We start from the raw sequence: 11,941 nt of genomic DNA on the forward strand, positions 1-11,941 counted from the left end.
AGCAGCAGCGGCAGCAGCAGCAGTTGGTGTCACACCTCTCCTCTTCATTATAAAGACAAAGCTAGCAGAGGACTGAATGCTCTTGGAAAGTGGATGAGGTTTCAGCCATGATGCAAACAATGACTAGTCTAGTTATTGTTCTCTCGTTAAAAAAAAAAAAAGTTAAGAGTAGCTGATGAGATGTGTACATGTGCTTGATCGACTGAGTATGTGGTCCATCACATCCATCACGTGTCCCAGTCCAGTTCTCTGCAGGCAATACGGACCAGTCTGAGCTCCAGCTCAAAGGCGTCGGGCCGTTCCTGAGGGTTGGCCGACAGCATGTCCCTGATCAGCTGCTTCATGTGGCTGTTCATGCTCTTTTTCCTGGCGGGGATCAGCAGCTCCATCTTTGGGTTCTCCAACAGGGCTTCCCCTAAGGGTACAATCTCTGTGCCCTGCTGCACATAGCTCCCTAGCAGCTCCTTCTGAGTCTCCACGTCCACAAAGGTGATGCGCTCCACCATGGCCCAGATAATCACCCCCAGGGCAAAGATATCCGCCTTGGCAGTGTAGTGGCCTTCCCAGACCTCCGGGGCCATGTAGAAGTCTGTTCCACAAGCTGTGGACAGGAAGCACTTGTTGACACTGGCTGGCTCCTCTGGGTTGAGCCCGGAGGTGGAGCAGACTTTGCTCAGGCCAAAGTCGGCCACTTTGAGGGTGGGCTCAGACGACCCGGCCGGTGTGCAGGCCTGCGAGATGAGGATGTTGTCCGGTTTGAGGTCGCGGTGTATGATCTGGTTGCGGTGAAGGAAGGCCAGGGCACTGCCCAGCTGTAGCATGAAGCTGGTGTTGGTCTTACGACTGGGCTTGCGGGATAGAAGGTAGGCGTTCATGTCACCCCCATCACAGAAGTCCATGACGAACCACAAGTAGTAGGCACAGCACGGGTCAAAGGTGATCTCGCCTTTAAGAGACGTCTCCACCAGCTGTGGCAGAAAGACAAAAAAAGAAATACAAGTCAGTGGTGATGGCTGAGGAGAAGGCAGCTTCTGATAGTCACACGTTTGAATGAACCAGTGCCACATAATGATACTGTAGCCCAAAATACCATCATAACACAGTTTAATTTACTTTTGTCATGCATTCCTAAAATCCTACTGTGTGAGGTGAAATATTGTTCAGTTATTCAGTTGACACCATGAACCTGAATCCTCTACTGCAGCATTGTACTATGCAATGGAATTGACAGAAAATTAACTTGAAAGCACGTTGGTTGTAAAAGTTGATAAGAGATTATTTTGAATGCTTTATTTCTCAATTGATTTCCTTCAGATGTTAATGCTGATAAACAAACAAAATTAAAACTGTCCACATACACACAGAAATGAACTGTGATGGACCAGGGTTCACTTACACCAGCCAGTCACCACATGATCACAAGGGTTGATCAAAAACGTGGAAATTAAACTTTTGCTACCAGTGAAACCGAAACTGCAGAGACGTAAAGTGTAAGAATGTTGGTAGACAGAAGAAGACTGACAAGGAGCATGGTTTGCTATCCCCTCCGAGTATGATCTGCCTCCATTTGACGAGGAGTAAGGTGCTCCCCAAAAAATCCCAGTAGCATCACCAGCACATTAACAGAAAATGTATTCAATGCACACGTGTCTCTAGCAAAAATAAAAGCGGATATGATCCTGCTGAACACATGAGAAAAAGGATCTATACAGCCAAGAGTAAGCTGACAGCTTGTATTAACTCAACAGAAAGGGCTGAAACAAGCACAACCTAAAAAATGGTATCATGTTAGGTCTGTAATAACTTACACGTTCACTGATGCAGTGGAAAGCTCTACAGTACGAACAGAACAACTCACACCTGGAAAAGGCAGACTGCTGTGGCTTTGTATTCCTAACATGTCGTCTACCACCTTTCATTGTGGGCCATTTTTTAAGCTGCGTGAGAGGCCTCTCATCTTTTATCCCCTCCGCAGGAAGTGAGTTCATTTAATCTCCCTCTTTCACAGTGGACCACAAATCTGTGACGCGTCATCCATCTCACATTAAATTAAGATTAAATGGGATGTGATTGTGGAATTTGATCGATGGTGTTTTGGATGCAACACAGAAAAGCTACAGGTCTGTAAAACAATAAATTAAACTTGAAAATAAATATCTGGGAAAAGTTAGATTTTGCTCACAGCAAAAATCTGAAAATTGAAATAGCTGAAAAAATATATGAAGTTAACGTGACTTGTGAAATAAGTGAAAAGTTGAAGTTGAGGTAAAGTGTAAGTGCAGAGTGAAGTTGCTGAACAATAAAGAGTGGAAACATAATAGTGTGTGTAAACATTTAACAATTGGGAACACAGAACATACATGTAGGGGTGTGCGTTATATATCGAATATACTCAATGTTTCGTGGCTTTTTCCACGTGAGATGTATTGAATGACTATATCTCAACCATTGAGTATAAATGTACTTGTCAGATCAAAGAAGCGTTATCGTAAAGCCGGTAAGTGACTTTGTTGAAGAACAGTGGAAACAAACAGTGAAAATACAGAGTTTCTCTCTAGTTCACAGCTGCTCAATGATCAGAAGGTTGGTTTGTACCGAGCTGGAGTTATCGTGTCCTCCTCCACTCTCCTGCTGACCTGCTCTCACTCTAACTAATTAACAATCATCAGTTATTAGGACCTGATCAGTACAGGAAGTAACTTAGTGTTTGTTTGAATCACTCCCACTCTGTTCAGTGAGGTTTGCACACAATGCTATTTTTAAAAAATTGAATGACCTGTTGTTACAAACATGATCAAACAGAAAAAGGCACTTTAACTCATATGGTTTTGAAATATCTTTCTCAAGGATTCTTGTTGAATGCACTTTTTTGTTGCTTTGAGCTCAGTTTTTTTAAGGGTCTTTGAGAACTAGGCCACAGTAGGAAGGCCTACCTTAATTATTTGAGTATTTTAAAAGTGTGTGCAGCTGCCTGGTTCAAAATAAAACGTTTGCTAAATGTAACTTGATTGTGAATTTCCCCTTTTTGCATGCACATTAAAAAAATGAAATAATGAAAAGAGAAAGCGAGTCCAATCTGTCGTTCCCTTCTCACTTATAATTTACAGACTAAACTAATGCTCTGAATAAGTAGAGGACACCTGACCTGAGCCCAGGCTTGGTTCAGATAATAATTTGGAAATTATGTTTGGATTCCGGTCAGATGGTCACATCGGCCATAGAACATTAGATGTTTGTGTTAAAACAATCCACCTGTAGCTGAGAAAACACTGCCTTTTGACAGTCATGTACAAGGTGCCACAAGCTTGTGACCAGGGAAAAAACAAAGTGACAGAGTAACAATAACTGCATCAGGCTTGGGTCAGGGTCGGACATAAAAAAACAACAGTTGGGTTCAGGTCAGGCTTGGACAGAATTATGCAGCACTGTTAAGCAATTCCTTGTGGAAACTCTGCTGTGAAAAATGACTGCAGAGTGTTTGATAAGCCATTGGCAAAGGAATCCTCTACCCAGAAAGAATAGGTGCAAATTATCCCACAGTTTGTGCGGTCAGATAATTCTGCCCCATTATCATTTGCTCCTCTGTGAGCATGCACTGGAACGTTACAGAGCAATTACAAAAAAAGAGCTGGAATAAAGGGATTCTGGGAAAGTGTCCAATGCTAGCGCTGCAGAAAACGGAATGAATGGTTTGACAATAGCACCGCGTGTTGCTGAGAGACTATAATCAGGCACTGGCTGAGTGCCTGTGAGGCTGCAGGCAGGTTGGAGGGGGAGGGGTGCCTCTCCCACCTATCTGCACCCCCAACTCAAACCTGACAGTACATTTGTGAGACAGTGGGGAACATGGAGGCCATAGATAACACTAATCAACAAGAAACGTCTAGCTCTTCTCCTGATGCAAATCAGACAAGACACAAGTCTTTATCTCCAAATACTAATATTTGTGTTGATATTTAACCTTTCCAGTGTGTCTTCTACCTTTGGACTTGTTTGACTGAATCAAAATAACGGGCTTGAAAGGTGCCTCAGACCAGAGTCCGTGCCAACAGTCCGACCAAAAGAGTTGGTCAAAATGAGCCATGGGTTGATTGTCGTGTGAAAACACTTATAGTTCGGACTTTCGGCCCAATTGCAGGAAAGTTGTGACAGCATTAAACTATAGAAGAAGGGAAAAGATGCAGGATCACAGGATTGCTTGCAGTCTTCTCCTCAGACGATATAATGTCTGAACCACAAGGACATTCATTTTGCTGGTAGTAATGCCATGCTCATGTGTGGCAAGGAAATGAAATAAACTGGTTCATGTGTTTTCTCCATTCAAATCGTCTACAAACCGGTCAGTCAAGTACAGGTAGATGCAGCCCAATTAGATGATGATGACAGGACATACGTATTCATCAATAGTCTTTGGTCCGCTCCTTAAATTACAACGTAAAACCAAATCTAACCTCATGTAAACAAGGTAACAAAGACATGAACCTGTTCCAGACTTTCAGGTGTGAAAACACCCTCATAGTTTGCTGCGGAAGAGTCACTGCATTACAGGAAAAAAAAGATCATTGATCTCATTGCAGTATATCAAACTAACGATAATATTTCAGCAGTAAACGAAAAAACAAACAATAATTTGATAATCGAGACACAATAAGTGCATCATGATACACTGGGTAATCAAAGCAGACTTCCAATTCATTACATGAATTACAGTGTTAGGTCTTTACACACAATGGGCATTTTGATCATTTTATGAAAGTCAATATATTTTTTAAGGAAATGTTTTTGTCACGAGTGCTTTCATGACAACAAGATCATTATCACTGGATGATACTGAAGGTTGGTGATTGTTTTTTTCTGAGCTGGCACGAATCGATTCAAAACTTTTGAGTGTTGTAACTGTTGCAAATTCACATCTCTGCCAGTATTGAATGTGTTGATGTGAAATATTTGCAATTAGAGTATTTTTCTATTTGATGTGGTTTATTTGAGGTGTGTAAAGGCATTTAGTCTACTTTAAGACAGGGCAACATGTTACCAACCAACAAGTACCGTCTCCTCCCACTGAAACCTGTGACTTGAGGACAGGAATGTTTGTGGACACGCTGGCAGCAAACAATCATTTCACAGATGTTTACAAGATCTGACTTTGGGACGACTGTAATGTAAACAATGCCCTAATGTGGTACATTTAGGGACAGATCACCATCAGGACATCAGATTATCTGAAATTAAGGCTTACAGAACATTTTTGAGGGTTGGAGGGTTATTTTAATGTCTTGTTGAGCCACAGTTACTAGTGTCAGTGATGTCGGACATCAACTCACTGTTTCGTTTTTCTTTCAGTTCGGATGGTGTTAAACTTTTATCTGATATCATATCCTGGCATTCTGCTTGCGGTTTCTCTCCTGGCCTCGACAGACTGGTTGTCCCTCCTGAACCATTATGGCACCACACCTGCTCTGAATGTGTGTGTCACATGTTTTCTATTTGAAAATACATGACTGGCAGTGTGTCCAAGTATAAATTTATCAGCTAAAGAAGTAACCTATAGGCAAATGAGGTGTCAAGTACTAAGAACTTAAAAACGTCAAACTTATCTTGATAGAATGACACACAACAAACAATAGATCCATTAACAGTAAAGTAGCACAACGCAGAGGAAACACCCTCCTTATAGCTTTTGGTTAAACAATATGAAAAAAACATTTGTAACCTCAATTAGAATAAGCTCTTATCGACACAAACTCTTGGCATCTTCGTCTGCATTTCTGCATTCTTTGACTGGTGCTAGATTAGAAGCATTATACTTCCGAGTTTACATCACCCCAAATTATTGGAATTGTAGTTCTAAAACTTAGAGTGGGGCAGGGGAATGTCAAGCCCCGAGGCCAATTGTGAGATAGTTCATGAATGAAAAAAATATATTAAAAAAATTCTAATGACAGCAAGCCATTTTTTTCTCTGACAAAGAAAGGAACATCAAATAGTGAACATGTCCTTCAGGCTGATCCCTTCCAGCTGTAAACCTGTCTGCCTGGCTATGATCTGGGTTAACTCAACCAACACTGTATCTAGTTTGGTTCAACTTGGTTGCAGGAATGAAAAGGATCGGCCTTATCTTTACAGCTGGAAACATAATAAACTGGATGAATTGCAAGAACAAATGCTCTTGGATAAAGAGAACGCTCTTTTGCAGAGTTTATTGGTCAACACACAGCTTGCACAATACCACTTCTGACAATGTTACACAGGCAAGTTTTGTGGTGAGCAAGCTAATAGCTATGCTGGTGAAACCTCAACCAGAAGGAGAATTTGTGAAAGAGCCTTGTTGCTGCTGTGGCACTTCTAAAACCAGACAAAGTGAACTTGTTTCCAAAGTGTCAGTTTGTGTCAAAGAATCTTTGCTGAGTGGATATTTGATGTGGTACGAGACATTGAAAAAGAAACTGCAAGAAATTTCCAGATTTTGTCTCTGGCCCATGAGATGAAAAAACAGACATACCTAAGTTTTGTGCGTGCGAGAATTTCGAGGGAGGAACTACCGTTTCTTGTGAGCAAGACTGTGCATCAAGACTAACTGGCCCAAACTTTACAAAACATGCTGCAAGTATCATCATCATCATCACCATCATTACTACCATCAGACGCCAAAGAGAAGCAGTGCCAGCCCTTACATTAGACAGGTTAGTGTGATACATGTGTTTGGTCATTTCCCCCTCGAGGATGCCATTAAAACTGAACTGACCCTTGACTGGAAAAAGGTTTCCAACCGTAATTTGTAACATGATTATGGCCCAAATTGATTTTTTTACAAATATAAGAGTAAACATGACCATTAACATTAACTTTTTTCACAATGTAGTATAAACTATCATATAAGGCTCAGAATATCTCATCAAAATTGTGTTTATAGTCCTAAACACTTACACTCTCCTCTATCCATTAGAAAGGCAACGCAGCTGTTCCAGTGTTGTCAACTGACAATCAGCACAAAAATATTTTATATACTATTGACTTTTTTTCTTGGTCAATCAGATTAAAAAGAACCAAACAGAAAGAGACTTCCTTTTAAAATCCATGTGGAGATAATGAAATCCATTTATCATACATTCACAGGTAATTACCAAACCTATGCAAAACAAAGCTAACTGCAGCATCCACACACTCCGTCACTTGAGATGGGGGAAGGGGTGCAGATACCATTGCATGAATCAAGGTATCTTTGTTAGGCTTTCATAGGCACCTACATTCAACCATTCACCTTTAAGAACATCGAACAATACACTCGAACATATACACATATCTTTGTTCTCACCTCCAGGTAGAGCGGGGAGCTGGAACCATGGTTCATCCTCTGGGCCAGCTGGTCCCGCTGCAGGATACACTCCTCCAGGTGGATGACATTGGGGTGCTGGCTTTGGATGCTGCTTAGGGCCCAAAACTCCCGCAGAGCCAGCTCCACATTCTCTGGAGAGTGACAGCGGATCTTCTTCACCGCTACACGGGCCCCTGTGCGCTTCACTACTGCCTCATAGACCACGCCGTAACTGCCACGCCCCACCTCCTGGATCAGCTCGTACTTCGGCTGGCTGCTTACCATCCTAGTCCTCACTGTGGAGAGACAACATGGCTGTTAGTTTTTGCATTGTTTCGACTTCGGTTTGGTGGACTTTAAATCAAAGGATGATTTTACAAGACTCAGCAAGGCTTATTGTATTGTTTCATAGTTAGGATGCAGGAGGAACAATAACAGCGACACAAACAAGTGACAGAGAATTGCATTTAAAAAATTAAAAAATTCACACATCCTTTAACATAAAGAAAGCCTCTCGCCATTTGCTGGCATCAAACTCTTGTGACACCTCAAATCACTCTTATTGCCGTTATTTAGGCATCACTTCATTAGCAATCAGCCTCATGCCTTAAGTGGAATATGTCAGTGAGTTTATTTTCTCAGGGTCGATAATTGCCAATAATGATCTACTGGAGATTATCCAACATGATCTTGTTATTGCTCCCTCTTGTGGACTAGTAGATCATTATGTCATTATTCAAAATATATCCAAATATAAAGGCAGAGAAACAGCAGCTGTTGGGATCCCTCATCCACCTTTTCAGTATCGTTTGTCCAAGGTGACCACAACTATTAATACCGCTGGTAAATAAACATGAACTTACACATGCATACCTTTACCATGTATTTGAGTCACAATAATGACCACAATTTGACGCCAAGTTTCACAAACTGGTATCTGTGTCTAGGTCGTTATGTTGTTAATGTGTTTATGAATGTGTGTCCCTGTGTGTGTACATGTCAAACCAACACGCAATGCTTCCCTCATCTTCACAAAGGTTCACATTATTACATTCATCCCTATCCTTGATGTGTAGATAATGGGAAGCAATTTGCTGATAATTCAGGACAGCGATCGGTCAAACATGGTCATATAATTTAACGGTAAGCCGAGTACTGACATATTTATATCTATTCCTCCTTCTTTAATGATGTAGGGTTCTTGATTAAGTGTCAAAATTACAGGATATGGCGACATCCATCACTGCCAACCTTACAATAACCTCTTGAGCAACCTCTTTTTGTTACTTGAATTACTTGGAACGTGTGAATCACGGTAAACACTGGCTTATATGCAGGTTCCTCTTATGAACTTTGATATAAAATGAGTAAGTATTTTAAAATGTAGTAAATTGCACTATAATGTACACGGTAAGGTGTGAATTATTATCAAAGCTTTCTTTAACCAGTGTGATAGTGTAATGGATTACTACATGCACCTCTAGTAGCCTTTAGTTACAGGAGGGTTACAGGAGAGAGCACACCTGTCATACTGCAGTGACTGTCATTTAAACAATATACACAATGATGTTAAGATACACAACAGAGTTAAAATCTAATTTAAAAAAAATAAGATTATTACCAGGATATTTTGTTGTTTTAATCAATTTCTAGGTTATTTTCTCTAGTTAAGATTTTCGGTATTCGTGGAAAATGTGGAAGTATTGCTGACATTTTTTTTATTGATAAATTAGTTTTTATTGTCAATTGCCATTATTATTTTCTTTATGTTAATTAGTGAAGGGAGTTTTATTTCGAATCTACCATAAATAAAGTGACTTCTTTGCCATTTCTCATTAAGTATTTACAAGTGGAATAAATAGCTACAGCAGCAGAGTTTGTTATGAAACACAAGTTAACACAACAAAATCTGAATTGCGAATCTGCCATTGAACAAAGTGACAGTGTGAACTACCTGTGCCTGACTGATGATTAACTTCATTGTGAAGTGAAGACACTGGCAGGGCTGCAGGTGACAAACACACGCACACACGCGCAAACACACACACACACACACACACCGACGGTGAGCGTGCTAACAGGATAATTAGTCATCACTGGGCTGATTGGCTAACAGGCTAACAGCTAAGTGGCCTGGCCCCGTCAGCTCGCGGTGGAGTTGCTTCGCTAACGTTAGCTGCTGTTAACGTGATTAGCTAACGTTGGCTAATCACGTTAACAGCAGCTAACAAAGAGTCCAGCACGAGCCACACGCACGTCCGCCTCAAGCTAATATCATTCAAACCTGAGACACTTCACCTCGGTGGCCCTGCCGCTGGTGCGCGGAGCAGACACGCGTGTGTTAGGTAATGACAGTTTATTGTCCCGTGTGTGAGTGTGTGTGTGCGTGTGTGTCACCAAGAAATCCAAGCAAAACACCCACCTGCCAGCCCAGTGGACCAGCGGCCCCAGCGGCACACACAATGGTGTGACCGTGTGAGAGGCCGCGGGTCCGCCGCTGGAAGTTGACATGTTCTCAGTCTCACCTTAGGCTCGCTTGTCGGGGCTTCGTTTGTGTTCTCCCTCCCTCTCCCTGGCAGCCATTACCGCCGCACACGTCCTGCTCGCTCAGCCCGGGCAGGTTCACTCTCTCACTGGGAGGCTGCAGCGGCGGCCGGAGGACGAGGCTTCCGCTTCCACGTTTCAAAATAAGGTGCCTCTACCGCCAACTGGGACTGACTGTGGTGGACAGGTATCTGTCATGTGTCATATTCCAGTCATAATGTTTTCTGAACCTGTCAGTATCTGAGGATATGGACCTGATGTTTACATTAGACATTAGACAACAAGGCAATTCAAGGTGCTTTACATAAAAAATAAAGAGCATCATAGCAAATGGTAAAGGCAACTCAGACAATACAAAATGAAATTAAAAAGAGTTAAGTACAGAATACAAATATAAAAAGTGAAATCAACAGAATATACAAAATACATATATACTATGTATATACCTATAAACTATATCTAAACAAATCAACATGCCAATATATTGAATATCAAACATTCTTCACAAATGGCCTTTTAAAAGCTTTTAGGTCTTAATCATCCATTTAAGCTTAGTTAAGCCTAAACTGGTACGGTGACATATCTTAATATTTCAGTAATGTCGATAATGAATCAAAGTAATCACATTACTGCTTTTTACTTTGCTTCACTTTATTTCGCTTTACTGTCACTTACTTTACTGTAATGTTTTTTTCATTTGATCATTTCATCCCATTTATAGTTTTACTAAATGATGACAGGTCATTTGCTGTTGGTTGGCAATATCCAGTCAAACTCAACATCATTTCACACATGCCTTTTTTTCCCACTGATAACTTCTCACCAAATGTGACAGACTTATATTTTGAAGGACAATTACCCAACTTCCGGCCCTGCTCCAGGCTTAGTGTGAGTAGCTTCACATTGATCGTTCAGCTCTCCTCCCTCTCGAGCCGATCTGACACTCACAGGGACACAGGACACAATAACACCAACACCTGTACTAATCTTTGCTCTACAATAAAATGGCGCTGCAGTTATTCCAGGAACTTGAAATTAAAAAAAATATTGGTTGAGATAACAAAATAGAAGTGTGTTCTGTTTGGCCAGATAAACACAACTAAAAGAAATGTTGGTAAATCTCTTTTCTACATCTTCTGTGGTATTACTGTCTTTCTCTGGTATTTTGAAAGAGTTCAAATGAGGTGGTAATAACTCAAGGCTGAGAAGGTTTATTTTGATCATTTCTTATAACTGTGAAATATGTGTATTTATATATGTATTATTTCAGGTTTTTGCACATTTGCAACAGCTTATGTGCTTTTAGATAAAGATCATTGGAACAGTTTGATGGGATCCCCCCCATTTTTGTTGTTTATTTTAACGTAAATTTGATTATTTTAATCTAAAGTATTTCTTGAGGGGTCATACAAAGAACAATAGTCACAAACCTCCAATCAAATGTTGAGACTGAGCATGAAAGTAAAATATATAAATAAACTTAACTCAAGGTCCTCAGAAATTTCTAATTTGTATAATGTTCTTTACCAGTGGAGTTTGCCAACTTGTCATGGAGATAGCGTGAATGATCTAATGATAAGAATCTGAGTCTTTTTAGTGCCCATCTCTAATTTAATTGATTGAAGATTTCGTCAAATAAATTATCAATACGACACCACACTGGTTGCCAGAAGAAGACGTACACACATGTATGCTTCCAAAAATTATCTATATACTGAATACTACTTTTGCAGTTACTGGATAAAATAAGACTCAAAAGCCATCAGCATGAAGTGGAGGTACAAGAGACAAACACAAATCTTCTCGAGTGTTGATCATTTATTTGCAATTGTTTTGCAGCACAAATCATTCCGGTCGCAGGCATTCAGCAAAGTGAAACAATCGTCCATATGTAGTCATATTCTAAAGTACTTTCTGAGTGACATAAGGCTGCAGTGTGTTCAGTGCAACCCTGAGAACAGAGTAAAGATTCAACCTACTCCAACATTCTTTGTCTGCAATAACATCACCGGATTGACAAAAGGTAGAATATGCCTCCTGTTAAGTAAAATATGGGTGTTTGTTTGAAAGATGCTCTTTTGT

The 11,941-nt window shown here is 40.6% G+C and overlaps 1 protein-coding gene across 2 annotated transcripts; it reads right to left on the reverse strand.

Annotated features, from left to right (window-relative positions):
• Window positions 1–146: 146 nt before the first annotated feature.
• On the reverse strand, window positions 147–9,970 carry pdik1l (PDLIM1 interacting kinase 1 like). Of its 2 annotated transcripts, none has more exons than XM_035183112.2 (3): window positions 9,841–9,970; window positions 7,316–7,611; window positions 147–968 (listed from the first exon to the last, which is right to left on the reverse strand). In XM_035183112.2, exons 2-3 carry the CDS (start codon window positions 7,598–7,600, stop codon window positions 228–230), a joined length of 1,026 nt encoding a protein of 341 aa, XP_035039003.1. In that variant the 5' UTR covers window positions 7,601–7,611; window positions 9,841–9,970; the 3' UTR covers window positions 147–227. The 2 variants fall into 2 exon arrangements, with proteins under 2 accessions (XP_035039003.1, XP_035039004.1); XM_035183113.2 differs by having other exon boundaries at window positions 9,738–9,965.
• Between the last annotated feature and the right edge of the window lie 1,971 nt (window positions 9,971–11,941).

Source organism: Hippoglossus stenolepis, chromosome 17 (assembly GCF_022539355.2).
Source record: "Hippoglossus stenolepis isolate QCI-W04-F060 chromosome 17, HSTE1.2, whole genome shotgun sequence".
NCBI lineage: Eukaryota > Metazoa > Chordata > Actinopteri > Pleuronectiformes > Pleuronectidae > Hippoglossus > Hippoglossus stenolepis.

Bases quoted from the DNA above. Each gene is read 5' to 3' on its own strand.
- pdik1l (XM_035183112.2), bottom strand. From the start codon at position 7,600: ATGGTAAGCAGCCAGCCGAAGTACGAGCTGATCCAGGAGGTGGGGCGT. The intron at 969-7,315 runs GTGAGAACAAAG...TTTCTGCCACAG, and splicing joins GCTCCCCGCTCTACCTGGAG to CTGGTGGAGACGTCTCTTAA.